This window comes from Odontesthes bonariensis, chromosome 9 (assembly GCF_027942865.1).
Source record: "Odontesthes bonariensis isolate fOdoBon6 chromosome 9, fOdoBon6.hap1, whole genome shotgun sequence".
NCBI classification, from domain to species: Eukaryota; Metazoa; Chordata; class Actinopteri; order Atheriniformes; family Atherinopsidae; genus Odontesthes; species Odontesthes bonariensis.
In genome coordinates, this window is record NC_134514.1 from 12952371 (window position 1) to 12979633 (window position 27263).

At 37.7% G+C, this 27263-nt stretch overlaps 1 protein-coding gene across 1 annotated transcript in view; it reads right to left on the minus strand.

Moving 5' to 3' along the window:
• The window catches only part of rtn4rl1b (reticulon 4 receptor-like 1b), a 151226-nt gene that overhangs the window by 5087 nt on the left and 118876 nt on the right, over nt 1–27263 (minus strand). The window contains exon 2 of the mRNA XM_075474356.1: nt 412–863. Within this exon, the coding sequence (XP_075330471.1) occupies nt 412–863 (452 nt within the window). The remainder of the gene's footprint in view (nt 1–411; nt 864–27263) is intronic.

Here is a 27263-nt window from a genome sequence, read left to right on the forward strand (position 1 = left end):
TCTAAAATAAAACAGCTGTTTGGAATTTTTGTTAATCACCAAAAAAGGCCTTTATCAGTCATAATGATATGATGAAATAAATATCAGTGTATTGAGCTGCATGTAAAGTTCAGAGATTGCAGCTCATCCGGAGTAAACAAATGTGACTCTGTGGGTGGGCCTGGACCTAATTGCTTTTGAATTAAACATTCTCAGTGAATATGCTGTTTTCATGTATTGTTCTCAAGTGGAGCATAATTAGAAATTAACTATTATAATAGCTCATTATTGTCTTTTCTACAACAGGCCATAGGTTTAAGCTATCTGGATTGTGTTTTGTGTTCATGTAAATTAGATCTTTTCCAGATGTGACAACCTGGAGTCCTACGCATGAGATAATCACAGTATTTACGAACTGTGTGCAAAAGGTACCTGCAAGTAGAGATACTGTAGATTTCTCAGGCCTTGGAAAATGTTATTTGGAAGTGAACTGAGACCACAGCGGTACAAGTGAAGCGCATTGAGTCGACTCAGCCCGTGAAAGGTGTCTTCAGCCAAGGAGCGCAGGTGCCGGTTGTCTCCCAGGTCCAGTTCCTCAAGCAATGTGAAGCCATGGAAAGTGGAGGGCTCAATGTATGAGATGTTGTTGGAGTAGATCCAGAGAGTGACAGTGTTGGAGCTGAAGTGACCCCGTAGTAATCGATGGATCTTATTGTTCTGTAAGAAGATGCGTTCACTGTCAGGGGGAATACCGTCAGGGACTGACAGGAAGTTGTGGGCTTGGCAGGAGACGGTGCTGGGTGCAGTGTAGCAGATACAGTGACGGGGGCAGGACCAGGACAACTCCAGCCCACAGAGAACCAGCAGGAACTCCAGCCCACAGCCTGCAGAGAACACACACAAACACACATCCTCAGGTTAAAACAGAAGACAAAATGAGAGCAAATTTTTGATTTGAGGTTTAAAAACTTCAGCAATTAAATACATGTTCAGCACTGTGCAAACATCTTAAGCCATCCCGATTTCTGTTTTATTATTACTAGGAAAACTGGAAAATGCACAGTAATAAAACACTCAAATGAAAATACAGTATATGAGATAAAAGACAGAATTTGAACAATTCTAATGAGCTTGAAAGTCATTATTTGGTATATTTGTTGTTTGGTACAGTTGGTAATATTTGTTATGGCTATATATTTGGTATTACCAAATATGATATGACTGTTTGAGCCCTGTTAGACAAGCTTTCTAGTCATTTCTGAAGTAGTCTTCAGGAATAGTTCTCCAGTCTTTTTGAAGGACATTAAAAGCTCTTCTTTGGATGTTGGCTGCTTATTGTTTTATTCTCTGTCAAGATGATCCCACACTGCTTTAATAATGTTGAAGTCCAGGCTCTGAGGAGGATCCATGCTTTACTGTATACATGAATGATTGACAGGTTTGTATTAAGTGGCTTTAATGAACAACAACAAATAAAACGGAAAAATATCTGAAAATGGTCAGGTGCAAGGAAACTGGACTGAAATTCAGTCAAAAAGCTGAAAGTTGAAAGATGAAAGTTCCATCCATCCATTTTCTATACCCGCTTAATCTAACTGTAGGGTCGCGGGGGGGCTGGAGCCTATCCCAGCGGTCATTGGGCGAGAGGTGCACCCTGGACAGGCTGCCGGTCCATCACAGGGCCACACAGAGACAAACGAGACAAACAACCACACACACGCTCACACTCACCCCTAGGGACAATTTAGAGACACCAATTAACTTAACATGCATGTTTTTGGACAGTGGGAGGAAGCCGGAGTGCAGCCAAAGTTGTCATAACAAAATCTGTCTAGGACAGACAGTTTAAAATTTTTAGGGAGAGGAAGAAAGTCTGGCTTCTTTATAGCAAAAATGTAAAGATTTAAAGGAAGGACTTCTGCACAGAACTGTAAATGATTCTCAGCTATCACAATGACTCTATGAGGCTGTAGTTGTCCTTACAGTTGATGTGAGCATTCTTACACTTTTTGGCTGTGTGAAATTACTACAATGCTAACATTAGAATGCTAAAGTTTAATATTTAACATCATTACTAGCGAGGATGATAATAATATTTAGATTTTTCAAGATGGAAGAGGAATGGAGTCAAGGGTATTACAAATGCCATTAGAATTTATCCTCAAGAGACTTTAAATATTAACCACTTTAAAGGAATTTAGTCCTTTAATGGACAAGATATATCACTCTGAACCAAAAATGTCAACCTTATGACCGTGAAATGCTTGTAAAGAAAATTGATAGCAATCAATCAAACATTCTGTCCGTGAAATGTTGGTCAGAGATTGACATCACTATGTCTTTACCCTCAAGTACTGTGGCTAAGATTAATACCATAGTGTGAACTGAAATCACACAAAATTGGTCTGGAACAATTAACAACATAAAAAGCACCATAATTCATCATCTGATTCCATCTCAGTAAGGAATATACCGTGCCCATGCTTTTGAGTTCTGTTTTCAAAACATCTCCAGCTCTTGGCAAAGAGTGCACTACATATATGAAGCCCATTGCTAAAATTTTACAGCCTGAATCCACTGAATGTGTTTAAGCCCAAAATAAGAAATGTACCGAAGAGAACAAACAATAACACCTGCCCAACTGAGTCACACAATGTCTCAGTGATTCTGATTGGATCCTCGCTACAGCAGTCGTGCCTGATTTGATAGATATGCAGCTATTTCACAAATGATCCTTTCCAGTATTCTGTCACCTTCGGGAGTTGTCCAATTCCTTCCCCTGAGTCTGCTGGGACTGCTTTCTGATGAGTAGAGGTTGTGATCAGTCAGTTTACGTTGCTAAATGGTGTGTGGAATGCATATTCAAATGTGTAGCTCTAAGGCACTTTCTGATCAGCAACACAATTCCCCAAATTCTTGAGATAGGAGAGGGGAATTATCCAAAAGCCTTTTCCAAGCTGAGGACTACCCATAATGAAAAGTTGCTTCTGACAAACCCCCGACTGTCTTTTACTTAATTTATTAATCACAGCATAGTGGAGGCCGGATTCACTGTCTCCAATCGATATGCCTCTGTTGCCTTTTAACCCACCCCTGTAATCCTGGATCTTTTATACAGAAAATTCAGCAGCAGAATTACTCTACCCCCAGAGAAAAGCCTATTCATCTGAATGTATTTTCTTTCCAAACTGTGGCTAAGCTGTGACATTCAGCAGTTGACTCTACTGACCTTTAACAGTAATTCTCTGTGTCTAGTTGGAGCATGGAGCTGTGTCACCTGAACAGGAGTGTGCTCTCTCGGGCACGGATCTAATCCTATTTGTTAAGCCCTGCCACTGGGCAACAATGGAAATGCATGCATCCTCCTAAACTAGAAATGTGCTCACTAAATGAGGTGATTCTTCACAGTTGAACACTGTCAAAAGGTTGAATGTTACTGTGTGCCCATGTGTGTCGGTACTCTGTGTAGGTGAAAATGTTGTTTTGCGACCACGGGATGCTGGAGAGAATCACAAACTGCGGTATCTTTATTTATACATCAGATTTTACTGTCATATCCTGCATCAAGACATGAATGCTTTTTTTGTTACTGACTGTATCCACAGCTGTCACACAATCAAGACCCAACAAGGAAGCTTTTTAAGTATTTTATCACTCTGTGGTTGTTTTTCATCTCAACATTTCCATTTACTTGCCTTTTTCATAAAGGTGTATCAAGCATGGCACCCACTGACTGAGTAAATTGGTGAAAATATTTTGTATTACGCTTGAGAAATATGGTTTATTTATCAGACCAAAAGGATGAGACAGAAAATGCGAAAATTTTGCATTAAACAGCCTTTACCAATTACTTGCACTGCAGCGTCCTAATCATTAAATTTGGTACTAGTTCACATTCTATTGGGCTACTGACCTTTGTGGAGGCACACACATGTCAGCTTGTCTTTTATATTTGTTCTCAGACTAGATGATCTCTATCACCTATCTTGACAGTAATTTATCCAACGAAAAAAATCATATTCTCATTGAAGTAATTATTTTCAGGTCTTTAACTACTTCCATTAACACTTTACTTTGTGCATGTCGTCAATTGAATTAGGTATCGGATTTCAAAGTTATCTGAGCAGGTGAGAGACAGACAGCGATAAGCGTGGTACACAGAGAATGTGAGGGAATGAGAATGTAGATGCTACCCAGATAGTGAGACAATCAGAAACAGTGATCCGGTAATCATTTTGGACACATAAGGATGCGCCTCCTCTCCTCACCCGCCTCAGCTTGTCAGGACAGAGTAATTGATTCTTTACCCTGCTAAATTTCTTCCTCTAAAATGGCTGTTTCTATATAATCATGGTAAGTGTATTATTATCTTCTCTTCATTACAATGAACAAAAAATTTTACCTTCCTCCCAGACGTGGTTTTAGAGGACATGAATATATGATGTGGAAGCTCTTTCTACATGCAGATTAAGAGCCAGGGGAGCACCAAACATCCCTCTCCTTGTTTACAGCCACACTTTAAGCATGTGTACACTCTTTGGCAGCTGGCATCACATTCCCTTCCACAGGAGACTCAAATACCTGGCAGCTCACTGATTTAACATCCTGTGTACTTGCACTACTGAACAGATGAAAACGTAAATGCTCACGGAATGAAAAAAATTCTCACACACACATTCAAAAAAATAAATAAATAGATCAAGTAAAGGCTATGTGGTTTCTGTGGTGATTATGTATATCAGAATGTACGAGTTCTCTGGATGCACTATGGATGAATGACGGCACATATCCTGAAGTCTTAAGACTTTGGGATTTGAAGTGAATGAGGCAGCTTGTGACTGTGTGACAACATAAAAAGCTGAATGATGCTTGTTTATAGAGCTTTGAATAGTGACTCATTATTTAGCACAGAGGAAAAAATAAGTATGATGTGGGAAGGCTGTCCTTAAATGAAATGTAAAAAATTAATGTCTGCCATGACAGCATTGTAAGCTCTCACAATAAGCTATTCAACACAGATTGTATTATATAAATAGCTTTGGATGCAATAAAGCATGCATATGCCAATAGTGCCTTTTGGAATTTGGCAGAATACAGTAAAGACTCTGAGAGAGAGATAATGTGTTTTTGGATAGGCAACGTGCAGCTATTTGTGGTAGGAGTCTGGCTTGTGTATTAACACTCTTGTCACGAGTCTTACACCTCTAAGTCTCTCCCCATGAATTTTTGCATCTACCTTCCTGTCCCTCCCCACTGACTGTTAATGACAGAAGGTATTGATGACTTTTCACAGGGACAAACATGTTTGACCCTGTGACCCCATCATCACCAACTTCCCAATTTTCTTTAGGGTGGGGGTAAAGGAAGTAGATACATAAATGAATAAAAAAGAGTGGTGAAGGTCTCCTGGCAGACAATGAGAAGTGACTGAGTAGAATATCAATGAAACACAGTTCACACTAGATTTGCCCTCATGAATCTGCTAATAGGGGAGAAATAGTACGTCTGTAAAGCTGTGTGACTCTGCCCATCATTAGACTGGACAAACTCAATTTCCTGTGTCTCTCCAAAGACCCTGATAAGCACTCTGTGGCTCTGGCGTCTGTCACTGGTTGGCTCTAAATAATATTACTACCTCTCATGCACATACTGGTTGATAATGGTTAAGCAAAAAAAAAAAAAGAAGTCAGACCCGACTGACTAAATGTGTGTTGTGTTTCTATTTCTCTGTGGAGGTGTGGTTAAATACAATATATATATGTAATACTACTAATATACTTGAATATAATAGATATTTTATATGATATGATATATGTCTATATCTGCATCTTCATGAAACAAAAACAGCTGTTTCGGGATTCAAACTGCAATCATCATGACACACCATGATAACATCATGACTATCGTCATCATGCAAGCCCTCAGCAGAATAAATTAGTTTGGACGGTTAGGAACGACCCACAAACCTTTAAGGAACTGATCTGCCATGAAGTGGAGGCTGCTGAAACACCAATATCACTATCTAAAATTAAGTGAATTTTAGATCATGCACTGGGAGGCTGCTGTCCAAAAGATATGCCTTCTGAAGGAAAGTTGTGTAGTCAGCCTAAATCAGTTGGAGATGTAAAGGTAAGACATTCAACTGCACAAGTACTGTATCAGCAGTTCATGATGGTGGTGGTGGCATCATCTTCTTCAAGTGTAACTGTTACATAGCAGAAAGTGGATGTATTATAAAATGCGATGTTTATGAAATTTTCAGCATAACATCAAACCATAGCAAGACAGTAGAAATGTGAACACAGTTGGGTATTAACACAGGAAAATCACCTTGAACATACATCGGAACTGCCTGTTTAATGGATGAGCTTACATTGGTTTGGCCCTTTCCAAATTAGGAACTCTACTGATTTGAAAATATGTGGACTGTGATAACTCAGTGCCTTGTCATGAAAGCTAGAAATATGACTCATGCCTACCAATTTTTCCTAAAATGATGGTCAAATAGAAACCAGGATTCTCCCAGAAGCCTAGCTTCAAAGAGAATCCAGTCAAGGTGCAACTTGCTTAGGAACATTCAACCCAAACATTGGTTTGCTATATATATATATATATATATATTTAGCTGTATTTGTTATTTTCTCAGTGTAGAAGCACTACAGTAAATTCTAAAATGTTTACCAGACTTAAATGTTTATAACAATAGAAAGACGACTCTTATGGCGATAACAATAATAGCTAATATATAATGAGATTTTTTTGTAATTTTCTATTTCTATGGTTTTTTTTATATATATATTTTTAATATCTGACTTGATCGACCACAATGCTGTGAAGTGAACACTGGCTTCTGAAATTTCAAGCACAGGTCATTGATTGCACCTCAAGCACCAGTGCAAACATTCAATCTTAAAGAAACTACAATTATGGCACAACATTAATATTCAGCAAGCTATATCTTTATATAATTTTTAAATAATTGATCTGTTTTCCTATTAAAAGTACCGTTTTCTGCCATTATCTCCTGACTGAGTAGAAAACTCACACATGATCAACCCTACCAACAGATGTGACCAGCAAAACTTGGCTGAAAATCTTTTTTTATTTTTCTGTCTTTTTACTGTTGCCTGTAGAATGTTATATTGTTTCATTTGCCATTTCTCAGTCCCACTGCAGGCAATATTTCCTACTAAGGATGCCTGAGAAGTCTTCGCGCAAATGAAAGGAAAATGGGCAAATACAATGGCAATGATGAGATGTTTTAGAAATGCAGCAGAATGGAAATGTTTCAGAGATGAATACATACGTAGCATCACTGTGATATATTTCTGTTTGTGATATACTTCTGGTGGAAAGTCATCAAGCAAACTGAGTGAATGCTTCGTGTTTTACTTGGTAATGGATATTATTTTAACTGGTCACACTTTTTACATCATGTGAGTATGTTACAAATAAATGATAGTGGTTTAAAGAGAGCTGATGGTGTAATTAGTATACAAAATTAATTTACAAAACATCAAGGGATTCTTCCTGATGATGGTTTTTTGTCTTTTTCCTTTTTTATTTGAGTTGTCAAATTAATTTTTTCCCTCCTGTGGTTGATATGTGTTTTGTAAGAGTGATCAGTCAGCTTTTGTTGTAATTTGCCTCATTACGCAACCTCATAAAAAGACTTTTTGATACATGGAACAGTCTGCAAATTGTAAAATGTTTCAAATCATAAAACACAGACTGCCTCTCGGATGAGCATGGCATTTGCTATTGATTTACATTTCCTTGTTCTATTTCATGCTTCATTTCTGTGATTTGTTCAGTGTCTATCAGCACTGTGTGTTCTGTGAAAGTGTAAGCTGTCAACACTGATGGTGTCACCGCTTCCAGTACATTAATTAAAATATGATCACTCTTCTGTCTATCTGTCTTATTTTCAAAGAAGTGGAGATTTGTGCTAAAGCAAAGGAACAGTAAATGTGAAACGAGCAGATGAGAACTGAAGTGCAGGTACATAGCTGGTTGGCACAGATAATACTAAATTACATGAAATAGAGAACATTTGGTGCTTTCCACGTGGCAAAGAGTTAAATTGGCAACATAAAACCATTAGATACCACTGCTTACGGTTATTCATTCTTAGGAGGGGCAGATTAATGCAAATATAACTCTACAAAAATACCATGACTCCTACCTTGTCAAAAAGTATTCAGAAGCTCTAAACAGGGAGCCTGTCTAAACCTTTGCAAAGAACTTCCTTTTATTTCACTTTTTTGCTACCTTTTTATTCTATTTGAAAATAGAGCCATCTTTTACTTGATTCACTCGTCCCAACATCTGTAACTTTGACCAAGCGTTCCAAAATCTTTGCATGCCACTTTGTGTTTGGATTTTAAAGACCATATGTTTTTCTCCACATTATTAATATCTATAACCTGCAATTTAGATTTAAAATGGGTGAAATGAAAGAATAAGATTGAGGGAATAATCAATTTGCATAGAAAACAATGAGAGAAGTGGGGATGTCATGTCGAGCTACACCATACACAAGCACATAAAATGAAGCAAGCAAGCAAACCAGAAGGAAGTTAAACACAAGATAGGCAGAGATGATGTGTGTGACAGCAGGTCGACAATTCATGCAGCCTAAAAAAAACTCTTCCAAACAACACACCATATGGTGCATGCACAGAATAAAGGGGAAGAATTGTGGTGTGTTCAAGTGAATAAAGCTCATCCTGTCTATAAATGGTATTTGAGGATGCCAAGAAGCCAAGTGGTGAAGTGGATGGCTTACAGCTGTATTATCCACATATGCTTGATACCAAGATTTTAATTAACAGACTTTAGTGCTAATTCCACTTGCATTCAGAGGCATGTCTCCAACTGCAGCTCTTTTATGCCTTCACACCATTCCTTTGAATGCTGATAGATCCCATATAACGTTAAAGCACACCTGCACATACGTAAGGCATGTGCACACTATCAATCCACTTACACAGGTACATTGGCCAAATCACCAGTGATGGGAGCAACACTATCAGCCACCAACTACATTCATTTATCATGGTAGCACAAGGCCAAATTATTGAAAGAATATTGCCCTCCCGTTGGCGGTATTCCACTGCAGTGGCCAGTCTAAGTAATGGATCTGCCAAAACTATATAAATCATCCAAAGTGTATCCATATGTAGTTTTATACTGCAAATCTATTAAAGTGAAAACATTTATAATGCAGTTCCCGTTGGTGGGGAGGCTAATAATTATCTTTCATATTGATGGTCTGAGGCTCTCAGAGGTGGTTAGGAGCTTCAACTCTTTAAATGGGGAGAAGTCTTTACCATTAGTTTGGGAGTATAGATGGATATTTGATGTAAGTATTATTTCAAAGGTCAGAGACAGTAAAATACATCTGTCTCATAAACATATAATTAACATTTAGCCGTTTAACTAAATTTGCTCCCAGTCCGAGGCCTTGTTCATGCAAACTTTTTACAAAGCCATTTATTTATTTAATTTTTTTCCCCAAAAAAATTTGGCCTAATATGCATAGCGGCTGCAGTTTTTTTGTAAATGAAAATCTTTTAGAAAACTGTTGTCACATGGACAAAGTTTTTCACTTGCCACATTAGACTGTGCACCTACATATTCTAATGTTTGTTTTGACTAACCAAAGAAGAAAATACCAGTGCTAACCTTGTTAACAGGACCTTTCGCATGTTTGCACATAAATGCATTGTTACTTGACAACTAAACTGAGAAATGGAGATGTCAGAATGCTCTACAGAGGTCACAGCTACATCATTTTGAAAATCTTTTATCTGCTTTTATTGTTTTCTAATACACAGCTATGAAATGTATGAGATCAAAATATGATTTGATGGGATATTGTTTTTTTTTTTTGTTTTCAACATTCATCTTTATTTTTTATTACATTTTTTTCTGTTTGTAAACTGGAAGGAACGATGTGATAAATGAATTTGGTATGAAAAGTACAATACAAATAAAGTTTGATGAATAGAAAATCCATTGGAATCACTTCCAACCGCCACCATAGACATTCTTTTGAGAAGATTTTGGACTTTCAGAAGTGATTTTTCCTGAAGAATGCCTGGAGGATTTTTGTAGTTGTCTTTGAGTAAGCTTTGCCCACACAATGTGGGAAAGACAGCTATAATGAGATCACTTGTAAGTGCATGCTGTACTATGCTGAAACTATTTAGTGTCCTCCCTTTTAGATGAGGGGATGAAACACATGGCAACAAATACCTTTGGTTTGTGAAAGGGTTTTAACAATATATTATCTATACTGGGACCTCTGCACATACAGAAACCTCTCACTGTGGGACTTCCATATGGACAGATTTTCTTTTTTTTTAATGCACTGCTGTGTGGTTAGGATTAATACATTTTTTTTCTTAAAGATGGAGGAGAAAAATTAATCACGTCTCTTTATCCCTATAAGCTTTTTTCTTTTAGATAAAGAGCATATGACACACATGCACAAAACCTTTAAGAAGAATGCTTTTTTATTTCCAGTATTTGACTAAAATAATGCTAGTATTTTGAGCAGCGAGACCGTGCGTTAAGGAGGCTTTTTGGAGAGACACTTATCCAGTGAGATCTAATAATGAATGTTTGCTGCATGATAACCAAGCAGCAATTATTTCTGAAATGATTCACGATTAAAATCTGACTCATGTGCGACAGTACTTATGTATTTGAATGTCACTGATTTTGTGCATTTAGTGGGCAAAAACCATTAACAGAAAAAGTTCTATTAGAAACATAAAGACATTGTCTTTCATTGAATAAATCACATACTTCATTTTGGGGGTTATTCTCTATCTTGCAGAGTTTTTAAGTTGCTGACTGGACAGCTGTCAGTCTACCTAGCCGGTCCAGCTGCTGCTTCTTGTTCAATTTTGTGTGTATATGTCAGTGACAGAGTGCAGCTCAGCCAATCATTGTCTTTCTCAGCTGAGCAGTTGTGACTCTATGTGACAGAATAGGGGAAAAGCATCAAATGACAAAGAAATGTCTTGGACAATAAGTAGAGTAAGAGTGCTGAAAAGAGGTGGAAGAAGCAGGCTCATAGTGAGAGACAGTTTTGGAGAGTAACTATTAAGAAATATGTCAACAGGTCTGGTACTGGAGTTACTCTATGAACCAGAGGACCTGGTTACAAGCCTTGTGTCAGCCAACATCTGCCCAGTGAAGAATCTGAGCAAGACATTGAATCATTACCAGCTCCAGGGCTGCTGCTCTTTAACTGACCCTGCACTTTGATGTTTCTGTAGAAGAGGCCAAGCAAAATATTATAATTTCCCCATGGAGTTAATAAATTAAGTGTTAGAAAAACACAGCAGAATGACCAGTTCAGGGCTGCAGTCTAAAGTGATATTGATTTAGTTCTCCTTTTGTGATTCATGCAACAACACGCACACACACACACACACACACACACACACACACACACACACACACACACACACACACACACACACACACACACACACACACACACAAACCAAATAAGCTATTATTGGTCACATTCCAATCAGTCTAATAACATGCTGTTGTGCTCTATAATTTGTCTCCATCTCTGCATTTTTATCTCAGTGCCCTTTATTCAACATACCTGCCAGCTCAAACACTACAATCAGTCGAATGGCTCGAGAGCACTTTACAGCATGAATTAACAATGCTCATATGCTAACATGAATAAATTCATGTTATTCATCAGATGTGTAATATTTCTGTTTTTGCCCCCGAATTGTCATTGCTCTACTTTTTAAAACATTTTTTTTATCAACATAGATAGTAAACATATGGAATGAATGGTGTATATTTTGTGCACAATCTAATCCTCAAATTTCACATCAGATTGTTTTGAATCCAGCATTGTTGTGATTCAAAGTCTAAATCCTGTCCTGGTTTAGCAACTTTAGGTTGATTACGCTTATATGATGTGTAGATATGGCAGTCGCTAACTTTTTGCACATACATGCAACACATTCTGCCTACAGTACATGTCACTAAAAACTTTTTCCCAGGTTGCAGTACCAGGTCGACCCATACTTGCACAAAGAGTTGGCATTTTCCATTTCGCTGATTTCCACCTTCTGGTTCCCCTACATATTTCTTTTAAAACAAACTGTGAGGTGTATACCTGCATAGCAGCTACCTTATTGCAGACAAACCTCATGTGCCCTAGATTCAACAGATCAATTATTTATAGCAGGTGAGAGTTTGGGGCTCTGTGTATATAAAGACACACACACACACACGTACACACATGGTCTCGGCTAATGGTTTAGATGAGACAAGGTACAATGTGAAATCAAGCAGAAAAGCGTCTGAAGGTACAGCACTACATTGTGCTTCATTAGTTCAAGAGACAGTAGGATGACCGAGGGATTGAGATGACCTATTGGATGAAGGTCACAACACACAACACATGAGTGGGTAAAGGGGTTTATACATTACAAAGAGTGTTCTATATTCACAATGCGAATGAATGTAACTGTGCAAGTTTACAACATTAAAGGTGAACGGCAGGTACTGCTGAATTGTTTCAAAACTAAACAAAAAAATGCATATTTTGAGCATTTGATTATCCCTGCTTGTAGTTTTAGGAGAGTTTACACTCTTTACACAAGATAGCAGTTTCCCTGGACTGTGAGTATTTGTGACAGATCCAGCCATGTCATCCATATTAAAATGTACCAACACGCAAACAAAATATTTTCAAACACTATTCAATTTCACATTTTTTGTGAAAGTGGTTGTGAACACCAGAATCAAAAATGAAGGGCCATCTTGCATGCACTGCTTGTTTGAGGTCAATTCACAGATGTTTAAATCAAGTTAAGAATGAACTTCTGTGAGGGGTATGTTGAAACCTTCAGCTTGTACAGTAACTCTTGAGATTATATTGTGACTTTTGAGGTGTGTTTAGGAATATTTTCTTGTTCTGGAGGCTAACCTCTTTTCATCTTCATCTTTTTTAAAGGCACGTTTCTATCAGTGCCGTGACTGCAAGACAAGCTCAAGCATAACTGACCCAATATAATTTCCCTTTGGGATAAATGAATTATATTTTTTAATTTCATTTCATACTTAACAGATGTTTTCTTCAGGATATTCCCACACTTTTTTCTTACAGAAAAGCATTTAATCAGATGACTCATCCAACAAGTTGATATTTGAGTGAGTACGGCTGAACAGTGGAATGGTGCACCACCACTCTAAACTCAAGTTTCATTAAGGTTTTGTGCCTTAAAATGAGAGACTTGACTTGACTTTTCTAGCAGTGCTTTGAGCAGTTCTCTCAGAAAGTTCTGTTGGTCTTTTAGATCTCAACTTAACCTCAACCAGTCCTGATAGCTATCATGCCTTTATTTAATCATGAAAACGATTTTCTGCTCAATCAACTATTCACAGTAACTGAAATGCTTATCTGAAACATTTGCAAGGTGGGATGTTTCTGTAAAAATTAAATGTGACCATTTACAAGGGGTTTACTTGACACAAAAATGACAGTACTGATGCATTTGTTGGCAGCATGTAAACCAGCTGACTGAAACACCTAGTCACACCTTGTGTGTTTGTGTGTTTTCTTCAGAGAGGTTTGGGGAATGAGGAACAAAGACACACCAGAATACAAAAGAGCAAAAAGAAAGGAGCGCGAGGGAAGGGAGGAATTGGAAGACCTTGATCTTCAGAGTGTAATCCCTTCTCATTAAGTGTAGTTTTTCCGACGCTGAGAGCTTCACCACTGATCTTTCTGTAATGTCAATTCATTATTGTGTTGAAGCTTATCACCTCAAAGGCCTTCAACACTAAAACCCAGTAAACACGCTCAGCATTTAATGTAACTTTTCTCACAATGACAGGGGAAAAGAGCCACTATGAATTCAGTGCTCATCAAATCAAACTTAGGTATATTTTGCTTTTGATTGGATTCTGCCTTAGTCCTTCCACTTTTCATCCACACTGTTCTGTCTTCGTTTAATCTGTTTTTGGTTCCATCCAGTCTTATTCCAACTGGGAACGATAACTTATCATCATGTAATTCACTCAATTATCTTCATTCGTTCATTATTCTGTAAATCCACACCTTTAAAGTCAACACCTACATCTTGTAAAGTCCTTCAGGTTTAAGTCTAAATGATCATAGTTCAAGAATGTTCCCTCTTACATGTCTATAAATGGATATGGTTAATTATTGTCTCCCTTTACACCTGCCTCTGCAGCTATTTAATCCCTTCCTCACTTAAGCCATGTCCCTTTTTCCTGTTTAAGTGATTCTGTTGTTCTTTCCTAAAATTACAAAACAGGGTCCTTTGATAAAACAAAGTCAGTGTCTAGCTGTGATAAAAGACAACCTGGTTTGGCTGTTGAAGATACTATGGCAGCTTTTGGGATTTACCAAGTCCCCAAAAAAGCACAACATCAAACCAAAGATTTACTTCAAAGTGTCCTATCACTAAAACCTTAGAAAAAACTCTTACATCTATACCCAGATGCCTAAGAAGTGAAATGTGAGGAGCATAAAAAAAAATCTCTTAGCCTTTTTAACAAGACATTCTGATGTTCCATCTTCTTGCGAGAGCTGCTCTCCTTGCCACAACTTGGTAATTTGAAGTTTCTATTTTGCTTTCCTCCTCTCCATTGCAAACCTGAACCTCTCTGGAGTCAAACCACACAGCTTTGTGACTGCCTTTCCCTCCCTCTCAGCTGCTTGTTTGCATGCAACTACAGCTCACAAGTGAGTGCTCCCAATCCACTCTCCTCATAAAGCTAAGTGCCTTGCTGCAGACGTTTCACAGATAAGTGGTTTATTTTTTTCCCTTCCACTGTGATGGCCTGAGACTAATTTGTGTTGCATGTAATGACTTGGTCCCTTGAACTCTTCCGATATATGACCAAAAAAGGGGGCCTTCCACTGAATATTGCAGCTAGTCATAAACAACAATGATATTCAGATGAGTAGCAGCAAAAGAAGATATCAGCCTCTATCTCATCGGATGATGAAACATGATTCCCTCCAGCCACTTTCCCCCAATCTCTCCTTGAAGATAGATAAAGAAAAGTAAAGTCAAGGACAGAGAGAGAGCACCAGTGAGGGTTTTGTTTACACAAGAAACAGGGAGTGTGGTATTTCAAAGAGTTAGAGAATGGAGGGGAAACAGAGCATACAGTAAAAAAAAAAAATGTAGGAAAATATAGAGAGTAAAACAACAGATACTGGTCTGAAAAAGAAAAAAAATTCACCTTTAAGTAGATTATACACCTCCTTAATGCACACACGTTTTGAATCCATCAGTCGTAGTGGCTCTTACAAGAGTGTAAAAGTGAAAGAAAAGGTCCTATGCACATTGTTGGACTGCAGGAGGAAGTCAGAGTCCCCAGAGAAAACATACAGGCATGGGGAGAACATGCAAACAAGACACAGAAAGCCTGAAACCTAGATTTGAACCCAGAACTTTCCTGCTGTAAGGAGATAGTGGAGATAGCCAACCACAACACCACCATGTTGCCCCCAAGACAACTAAGTGAATTTTCATTTCACTTGATGTCTATAAACCTCTTTGGAGTCTAAAGTTCAGTTTCACTTGTTTGCAACATCACACATTGTAATTTCCAAAGGGGGGGAAAAAAAGCCAATAACATGGAGTATAAAGATTAGGAGCCTATTTCTAGTTTAATATTGTATTATCAAAACTCCTTGATGTCAAGAAACAAAATGTACCATCAAGCAGCTGGGCATGAATCTCAGCTCCTCGCACAGCAGCACACGCACCTCTCAGTCAAACTGAGCCAAACAAGCTGTAGCTAAGGTCAAATAAACTATTTTACATTTACAAGTACTCTAGGTTGTTCAGCGTCAGACACATTCTAGAGGCAGATTATCTCTAAACCAATATAACAGAAACAGTGACAAACTTTGAGTTTGTGATCAGACCCAATAAGAAAAAAAAACAGTACATTTTATCTCAGTCTCCAAAAATAAGAAACAACAAATGATCAGCTCATGCTCATTTTCAGCCTGTTTGAAAACATCAACAACAAATTTCTTCACAGAAGCAAAATAAAAATCTGCCAACATACTCTGGTCCACTACATGAGCAGCCAGCATTCATTGGTCAAGTCCCCCTCATCTTTGGACTTCATTTCATGACTACATTTTTCTGTCATACTGACAAACTGTCCACAGACCGATGGAAACACCCACCAAAGTACTCTCAACCACCTTTGCGTTAGTTCCTGCTATTATAGCTGTCTAATGGTTCACATTTACACTCTTATACTCATGCACACAGAAACACAAAATTAAAATAATACCAGCCACCCCATTATGCTTAGTAATGAAGAGTTCTCACAATCAACTTTACATCCAGTTGTAGTCAATGATTTCATTCACGTAGATAGAATAGATATTTCATAGATATTTATAAATATGTTTTGATTTCTTATGTCAAATAATGGGTAAAAATAGTTATAACAGATTTCAGAGTTGCTTCAAATAAGCACAGCCTTAACAAACCTAAGAAAAGAATAAAGCATATTGAAGGACGTAGGAACAATGTGAAGGTATAGTGTTTTATGGTAATAAAGTTTTACAATAGAAAAACAAATTCAGAATATGAAACGGGTACAATGGGACTCAATGAGAAAAGGGATGAAATAAATGTAATAGAGAGATGCAAAGCCTCCAAAAGTAAAAATGGAATAAGTAGAGGATCGCTTTTAGTTTCTGTGTGCAATGCAGGACTCCTTCACAGCAGACCGACCAAGCACCATAAAGCACCCCTGCCTTGCATATCTCCCCTCTGGGGTTATTATCTTCACACCTCTCTGCCTACACCACCTCAGATGTTACCTCCTCATCACATCACCCTCTCCCACCCACCTATTGTGGCTGTTGGGGCTGTTTCAGAGGTTAAACTGGGCCCCAGTCAACCGTAGGAAGCTCTAATGGCAAAAGCCCAAACTCAAATACTCCAAGTTTGCCAAAGTGATTGTTTTCCACTAAGCTAACGCTGTCGACAAATTAACAAAGCTGATGTGCGCAAAGCAGTTTTAAACAGGTTAAAATGTGCTGAGCAAAAAGCAAACAACAGACTAAATTATAATATCCGAGAAAATTGTCTTTACACTGATCAAATTAAGCCTAAACAAGTTGAACACAATCACTGTATTCTGATTAAACCAAGACCCAATAAGCAATTAGTGTCCTTCAAAATTACTTTCTATGTTCATGCATTTAGCAGACTTTTATCCAAAGCGACTTTCTCATCTTCAACCTCAAGTTTAGGCATTTGAGGGTGAACTTGAATTATGAATAACCATATGAATGGTTATTATTTGTTTAGCTTTCTCTTTTGTGAAAATATCCCCTCTGTCATCAAAAACTATAAAAATCTTCTAATTTATCTTGCATTGTGTTCCTGCAAATATTAGCAGTGCAGTTTCTTTTGAGTCAATCTAACATGCTGTCATGCTAAACTAGATACAATCTTTATTTGCCACACACAGGATTAGAACTCTGCAGAAAACCTATCTTAGTTGTGACCACCTTATGAACATCAAGCACACATTCTAAAAAGTGAACATACACCCACTGCGGTGTGCAGTTATAGTTTCAGTGCCCGCGGAACAATTGGGGGTGGTTCAGTATCTTGCTCATGGGCATCTCAGCTGCAAGTGAGTTTTGAGCGGACAGCACTGATCATTCACCAGCACACATTCTCCTGGCGGTAAGGGAACCAAACCGTTCGGGGTCCCAAATAGCTTCTTAAGCCTCTAAGCCACGGCTGCCGCCACAGCCAGTGTGTGATAGTTATGTTGGGTCACAGAACAAAACGTAGCAGCTTCGCAATGAAGTCTCAGAAAATCTAAAATGACTACAATCTTAAGACTCCAAAATTACCAAGCTGTGTATGTTCACCTTTAAAAGTCATGATATACCAACTGTTTGCATTAAAATAATTTTTTTCACTTTCCATCCTTGCTGTTATTTGTGATTGCATTGGCTTGAAATAGAAATCAAAATGCATGGTTCAAGCTTGTATATTAAAAACTACAGGATTAGGTTTAGAAATGACATAGTTTGGGTTCCCCATCATGTCACCTATATCCTGCACTATACAAAACAATATCAAATGTAAGAGATTGCTGTCTCATAATGGTTGTTAGCCTTTATTGTGATATATATGTATATATATTTACTTTTCTGTTGTGGATAATCACAGTTATTTTGTGTTCTGGACTAGTGAGACTGGGCTGCTTAATAAGCTAATTTAAATAGTCCCCATGATATCCTGTTTTTAATTCACTTTACGTAATGTGTGATAAAGCTGCAGTATCCAGCTTTTTTAGTAAATGATCATATATATTTAAAACTTAATCATAAAATATTTGTAACCTTTTTTGAAGGTCTTTAGTAAAGTATGAGTTATCAGCAAACCAGCCAATACTTAAAGCTCTTAAGTCAGAATTTGGATTTTCTTCCACCTACTTCCCTTGAGGAAATGCCCACAATTCTTCATAAAGAATTTTCCTTGAAAATGGGATGAGTGGGTGAGTGAGTAGGTGGGTTGGAGTTAGAGATGAGTGGATCTGTTCAGTGTTGCCCACAGTGATAGCGGGCTGAATGATAAACACATGTAGATGCAGGAACTTGTCTAGAGAAAAAAGCATTATGACGGCATGGTATTTAAAGAACACATTTAGATTTTAGGTAATACTTTCAAACACAGTGCTGCTCTAAATATGTTCTACATTTAATGAGCTCCATTTACTTTCTACTGAAACTGGAATATAAGGGGAGTCAGGCCTCATAAATTATCACAGAAGTCCAAGAATATTATGAGGCAGAGCAAATTGCAAAAGCAATGCAGGTTAGCCTGACTGATGATGTGACACAATATAAATCATCCTGATGACTGAAATCTCACATTTACTGCAGCTATGGTGCCTAGATGAGACTCACTTTAAGGCTAAAATCAGGGAGCAAAGGTCTCAGTGTACAATAGACACCACAACTTCTATGAAAAACTGCAACATGTCAGCTATGTTTGTGCAAGTATTTGCTTCATCATACTGCCTAGAATTGGTTGTACCCCGTTTAATAGAGTACATGCAACACTACACCCCAGCTTCTGGACAGTTTTGCTTGGTCTGCACATCTCATGGAAGAGAAAGCATATTACATTGTGTGTAGGGTTCTTTTTCTATGAGACCTTTCTAATATCTTTCTTTTGATCTTGTTCAAGCAAACAAAAAATGAAACAAAATGTAATGCCTGATTAAGGCTTAGCGATGTGGACCAAATGTTAAGGCTCAGTGGCGATATTTTGGTCTGTATAATTGTAAACAAAAGCCCCACGTCCTGTGTCACAAGCAGTTTTCATTCAATTCATTCAAGCAAACGGTGCTGCAGTGGATGTATTTTATATCAACATTATATCAACATTCTGTGCCACTTAGAGTGTAACCTTTATAAGTAGTAAATGCAAAAAAATCTGAAATTCTGAAAAATTTGGCTACAAGATTTAGATTTACTCTGAAAATCTTTTATATTTTATTAACTACTTAAAGACCACAATGAAAAAATAGGCCTCAAGGCTGGTTTAGGCACAGTTACATGTAGAGTCAATCTATGACTATGACCTGTAAATCTCATTATAATTTTGTTTTATTTAATCTTTCTTTTGCCCGTAAAATATGACTCTTTACATATAAATCTGTCCTTCCTCTCACACAATGCATGCACATGACTTACTCATAAAAAATATTTTATATATTACATATATTTAGATGCTTTTATCAAAAGTGACTTAAAACTAGGGACACATTGGACGACGTTGGGTTAGGTATCTTTTCCAAAGATACTTGGACATGTAAACTAGGGAAGTTGTGGACTAAACTAGCACTCTTTGAGCTGACATATGAACATAAGAACAATCCTGGTTTTGCAACTAATGCCAACTAGAGTGAGCATCATATTGAAACTCCCTTTATCCCCACATCAGTACAGGCTTTACAGATTGTCAAAAGGATTTGAGAGAAATGGCAATAATTTAATGTAAAAGCAGCAGAATGTCTTGAATGTTGCAGTTTTGACATACTTTGGTCAACAACTTGATTTCATTAGAACATTAGACTATCTCTGTGTAGTGTAGTCTGACAAATAAATAAACAAAAATGTCAGCAACTTGGCAACTTGTACAATCAGCTTCATAGCTCAGTCTGATTCAAATAATTTAATCAGATGCTGTGAATGTATTTGTGACATAATCTCCTTAGTGGAGGTAACAAGCTCAGCGTTTCCCACATATAGATTATCCTGAGTGGACAAGTACATTAGTTAACCATTCACAGTTTATATAAAGTATATATAAATACAAATATTGGACATCATATTAGTAATAATAATATCAGTAATAATTTCCTGTCACATTTGTCTCACCTTTCAAAAGAGAAAGGGAAATTTAAAGAGAACACTGATCCCAAATGTAGCTTCTATGTTAGCATGAGTGTCTTGCCAGTAAGAGAGCATCCTTGAACATTCCCAGAATACATGGTAATGGTTCGCCTCATTTGCCCCACACCTAGTTGTTACCCACCTATGTTACCCAACATCTAGAGGCGGTCCCTTGATGTTGCTTTTGGGATGGGGTTAGCCAAATTCTCGCCATATGGTTGAATATGTTGAATCCCATCGTGACTTACATAGTAGTCCCCATTGTTCCCTTGAAAGAGTAAAATCACCTTCCTACTCCCACTTCTCTTTAATATACAAAGTATTGTCTAATTTGGCCTGGAGGAATCTCTGTGCATTCTGAAATGCAGACATCTCAAACATTCTAAGATTTTTTTACTCTCCTCAGGGTTGCGATGACGAACCGAAGCTGTATGTATCCGTAGGTCCACATAAAGATGTTGCTTTCCCAATATATTAGTAATCACATTCTTTCGCAAAACTCAATCAAAGGATTATTTATTATTTAACACAATTAAAAGCGGTTCATGGGCCGTGCCATGTTTTTTCACAGACAATAATGTTTTATTTTTCCTTAGATTGTACACCTTTCAGCAACCTGATGTGCTGAACTGGGGATTTTTTTTTTTTGGAGTTTGTTGATTGTCACGTTTTCATGTAGTTGTGAGTATGAAATGGTTTGAAAACTCAACTTTGTTGTGTGAAATTTTCGAGCAGCAGACACATTTCCCCATTCTTAGTTCCTGGTTTCTCAAAAGCATGACATGTGAATGCTTTGTTTTTTAGCATACCAGTCTCAAATATTAGATGACGCAGGTTCCTCGAGCACACATACAAGCAGTGTCTATTTAAAATCGCAGCGCAATGAAATGGTAATGTTTGACGGAAAAAAAAGCATTTGCTGTAGATAGTGGTGAGAAGTGTGCATGAAGCATGGTTAATGGGCTAAATCATGGAAAATCAATGATGTAAAGCAATAAAAGGCATCATGAGCTTGTACAACAAGCAGTTTCTAAGACAATCTTTGTGATGAAATAGAATAAAATTACTCTTTTTTTTGTTCTTGCGAAACTATATGCCATTGTGTCATCACCACAAAATAATGTGAAACCTGAAATGTGAAACTGGACATGAGTTTGCTTTTTGCATTGCATGAGGCTAGAAAGCTAATTTTGTCATGGCAGCTGCCACTCGCATTTAGTGAATAAGTAAGTGAGCAGCAAATGGCATTACTTTCATTGCCGTTCCTCCCCCAGCATTATTATCCCCAGACTGCTACTCAACCAAGGCCAGCCAACGCGTTTGAAAGTGTATATCTGCAGAGAGATAATGCACTGTGTCCTGTACACAAAGGAAAGAGAAAATAAACCTTTTTTCCTCACCCCGAGACTAATGACACCAGTGGAGTTTGAGAAATACTGCTTTTCAGTTAAGGTGAATTATTTCTTGTTAAATGAATAAAAAGGTTTTTATATAATTTTTTTTGTTTCTTTCTCTACCTTCTCTCTGCTTCTCCCTTTCTGACAGGTACCTCGGGTACTCTGGGAATTCCTTCATCGGATTGCTCCAGTTAGAAATGACAAAACAGAAATTGGAAGAGTGTTTCTCTTGCAGAAATAACGGAGCTGGGACTGTGAAGTGAGGAAAAAAAACCCACTCATGTGTTGAGCGATGGACAGTGCAGCCCTGTGTGGATAGATGGATGGATGTACAGACCCTGGCAATGATATGCGTGAGACTGATGAGCATTCAGATTCATATTGGACGTAGTGGGACTTCTTTTCACTTCTCCTCAAATAGAATATTTTATGGAACATTACACAGACCTAGAATCACAAACTTGACATGGCTTGCTGTTTTGTGTGCTTGTGTAAAATACTGTTTGCTCCAAAATACAGAAATAAGTGTCTCTTTGTAACAGCTATAATACCTGTGTGGTACTAGCTCTTGATGTCATGACAGCAGGTTGCTATAACTTTTCATATGTTTATGTTTATTATAATTTTTTTCTTTATAGCTTACCCCTGTCCTTTCACAAGCAAGCCGTAACACATGATGACATTCTTTCACATTATCTTCTACCACTATCCTAAATTGATATCCTCAATATACCATCTTCGGAGCATATCAAAAGTTATTCTGGATTGGCAGTCAGGGAGAGTAAGCACAGGAGGTGCGTGGATCTCATCTCCTTTAGACAGAGCTTAAGAAGATCCTCACCACATTGTCTCATTTTTGTAATAAGTTAAGCAAAGGCCTTTGACTGTCGCTTCATATCAATTATAAAGACATTAAACTCATATCAGCCTACTTATCAAACTGAATATCATATTTCTCAAAATGCCAAAACTATTCCTTCACCCATCCATCTATCCATTCATTCTCCCCTGCTTAATACAAAACAGGGTCGTGGGACTATTCCTTCATGCGGGTCCTAAATCCTTACCTGCCATTACTTGCCATATTGCAGCAGCCCCATGTCAAACTTGACTTGATGTGACTTTACAATCAAATTATAACAAGCAGGTGCTCAATAACAGCCCTCTACCCTAAAAATCAATCTTCCATCCACATAATTTGCACATAATTTCCACATATTTCCACTGTATTTCAGGAAAAATAGATTTTGATGTGGATACATTTTCCAAATCTTAACCGTTTACTTTTCCAGGCATAAAAACTTCAATACAGTTCCTGAAAGAGCTAGGACACAGCAAATGAAAACAAAACTGTGTGAAAGGGATATCAGAGTTAAACTATTTAGCCACGTGCGCAGCTCCACCACCAAACGCATCTGAATTCCAAATGTGGTCTATTTTTTATTTCAAACTATGATTTTGCGTCCATTTCCTTAAGTGCCTCAAAATGCATAAGAAAAAGAGAGAAATTCATGTCTCACACGCGGGAGAATGTCAGGAAAATATGCAGAAAATGATCTCCGGACTTCTCTGGAGTTGTTGTTCATGACTGCACTTCAGACTGTACCCACAATACTGACTAACAAGTAATAATAATTTTGCAGGTGATCAGAAAAGAGAAGAAAGCAGCAATTTCTTAGCAGCACACTTATTTGCGATACATGCTACAGGGAATTGATTTTATACAAACACAGTTTGGGACATTTCTGTATTCCATACAAGATAACTGTCTAAGGAATCTCTACAATAGGTCTAGAGTGAAAATTGGAAGCATTTGTGTTTTCACATGCAGCCCCTCGGGAACTTGCTGAAATGAATGTGTGAAAACAGCTGCCCGCGTGGCGGCTCTAAGCTTTGTGAGACACAAAGTTCCACCCAAACTACCTCCTTGAGTCCTGATACAGATCACAAATGTAGCACTTCAATCATTAAGGAACAAAGTACATTTTGTTTACCTTCTGAGGAATGCACAGATAAAATGTGGTTAACAACAGATTTTCTTTTCGAGGCTAAACTGAATTAAAATTACTATAATCCACTAGGTATGTAAATACAGTTTATGTACAGAACAATGTCGTTTATATTTTGTGGCCGACTTTTTTAAGGGAGATATATAGTGTGTCTCTCCTGCTTTAACAGCAGATAAATGAGCTCTCTTTCCTTACAGTTTTAATCCTGTGAGCTACTGTGCGTTAAAAAGCTAAAGCCCCAGAAGTGGCTACACCTGAAGGAAATTTACTACATGCTTAATCACATAAATCATTATTGAAACTTCACAAATGGTTGTCAGGAGGGTCAAGAAGAAACTACCCTTTTCCCAAATAATGCCCCACTGAGTTAAACACTAAAACTGTAAATGCCAAACAGGATAAATAGTCTAAACTGCTTTCTTCCAGCAGCCTACTGCTGTTTTGTATGGGCATGACATGCCAGCATGTGTGCTTTCCTGCCGATGACTATGCTGCCATCTGTCGCTTCTCTATAAATTCGGTGTGTCCTACATCATTCTTGTCTTATGTGGATTGTCTCACAGTCATGTGTCACAGTTTATGTTAATTTATTCTTTTTAAATATCACACTGACATCTGATCCACTGCGTTTTTCAATTAACAAGTCATCCAGAATGTGTTTTATAAACTTACATTGACATTTGCTTTTTGACATTCTTAATTAGTCTGCTATACACATTAATAAAAAGACTGATTCATGCAGGACTTAAAATCCTGAAAGGAGGGGATTTTGTTTCCTTTAATAATTGCGTTTTTTCCCTTTGTTATATTAGTTATATCTCACATTAACTCACATTTGTCTCCGCTCATTTAATTTCTCATTGTGAAGTTTCTTTTGCTTTCTACTGTATGGAGAAGTGGTCCTAAGTGCAATATTAAAACAACATTTTTAAATTCTTATTGTATGTTCCCCTTTCCCCTTTCCCATTGACGTATTACGGTATTCATCATGAACCTATAGCATACTTTGTGGCTACAACATAGTTAACTGTCTGTTTACCTTCTCATTGCTTAAATTTTTTTCACATGGACTGTGACCCCGTGCAGTACAAATGGAGGAAATGTGACAGCACAGCCAGTGTTGAGAGCATTGCTTCATATTTGGACTCAAAATCTGTGTTCTTTGTGAACCTTTCTGCAGAAATAGTTTAGAGGACAGCTCCATATGGTATGCTGGGAGAAAACTGCGACTCTGGGGAGTGACTTCCCCCAAAGCTGCTTGATTATATTTTGACTAATCTGCCCGTGAACCCTCTAGCTCCTAACATACTGTATGTCATACTTTTAATCTTAGCATTTCTAAGCCACCACATGAAAAACCTCTTGTTTTTGGTCATATCTTATTGACTTATTGCCTGTTTCTTCGTCTTTTGTCAGTGGTACTTTCATATAACTAGATAGGCCTCCTTGACTCATTTCTAGCAATTTACCACTCACCACAGAAGCTAAATATCAATGTAGATGATACCAAATCAACAATTACATTTGCCTCAGCAATGCTTTCAGATGATGCTTTCCTGATTGGTCAAACTGTTTACTTCAGCACAAGCTACAGTACATCCCCTAGGGTCTGTTCGACAAAACAGCTTCAACATACCCATTTTATTTTTCTTATCTGGCTATACAAACTTTTCCAACTGAGATCACACCAAGTGGTATAACAATGCTGATTATACACTTGCTGCAATAAACTAAGGTTTTCTGACTCTAGATATATTTGAGTTTGTGTAAAGGAGATGGTGCTGGCCCCAGATGATCAATCAATACATATTTCTAACAAGAACAACAAACAACTACCATCACTGATCTCGGCCTTTTTAAATCGAAGCTTAAGACCCACCTTTTTAGACTGCCGTTCGAACTCTGATTAGGGCCACTATGCATTCATTCTATCCGCTCTTTTTTAATTATCTTAATTTTATACAAATTTTATTCAATTCATTTTATTGCACTTGTGGAAGGTTTTTAATGCCCTGCAGCACTTTTAGCATTTTTACCATTTCTGAATCGTGTTTTATGTTTTGTTTTATGTATTGTTGTTTTTATCCTGTTGTAAAGCACTTTGAGTACCAGTTGGCTATTGTAAAGGGCTATATAAATAAAGTTTGATTGATTGATTGATTGAACTAAAGAACTATGAAACATTTAAATGTGTATAGACTGATTCAAGGCTGTTGACGCAGCCAAAGTCAGGAAGTAAACTAGGTAATAAAACTGGATTTGTACATTATTAAACTTATTAATATACTCCCCCATAATAAAAGCATGATCATATTACTACATGTTTCCATATTCTATTATTCTATTAATGGTTTGCAGGTGCATCTTGAGGCCTGTTAGACAGTTTTAACCTTATTTAGTCAGACATCCCCCAACAACTCATCTGTTTCCTGAAAATTTTATGATTTTAAGTACTATTGCTTGAGGCATGATACTCCCATAGAGCTCCGCCCATATATCCACCTCTCAGCACTTGCCTAAAGTCTCCCTTGAAACTCTGCTACCCATGTATTGTGATGCTGAAAAAGAACAAATAGGAATACAATAATGATCAGGGCTGCTAACTCTAATTCACTGAGTGCCAGAATTATGGGCATTTCCCAAAAGATGCGGCAACAGCTTGCACTCAGAGACGGTCTGTCTGGGACTCATCACTCGAGAGATGTCTGTGTAACTGCACAGTTTTCAGCTGCTTCTTTGGGAAAAGCCTGCTTCCTCCAACCTGTGTGCCACTGACAGTGTGTTTTCCTGACGAAACAACGAAGGCAACATGGAGTTACAGCCCGTTTGTGATTGGGCTGCTGACGTCGTTGATGGTGGCTTTGCACCTGGCAACATGGATTGCAAATGAGAGTGGGACAGAAAGAAAACATATTAGAAAGACAAACTCCCCAACATGCCTTCACATACACATGCTGTCTCCTGGATAAATAGCTGGGTCAGTATTCATAATGAATTTAGTGAAGTGTTTTTTTTTAACAAATTTGAGAATATGGGAAAAGAGTCACTGCCCGCAACAGATCTCTGTTTTTCAGGGGAAGACACCGTTATGCCAGGCTTTGCACTGGTCAGTCAGAACTGGCGAGCACAGCAGGTAACCTGAGGCCTATCTGCCCCAGCAGCTCATGCGAGAACACATAAAAAAAAAAAAATCAATAAATATTTATCGTACATGCTTGCTCATGCTTGCAGCGTTTCTTACATGAATGGTCGCAACACTGTCACAATTTATTATTAGTTTAGCTGAAACTAAGCTGTTTATGGATCAAAGTTGAGAATCGACTTCCTGAAGAAGAAAAAAAGTAGACTTCTGATCAGTGTCCTCTTTATTATTTTTGATGGAACACTCTAGGA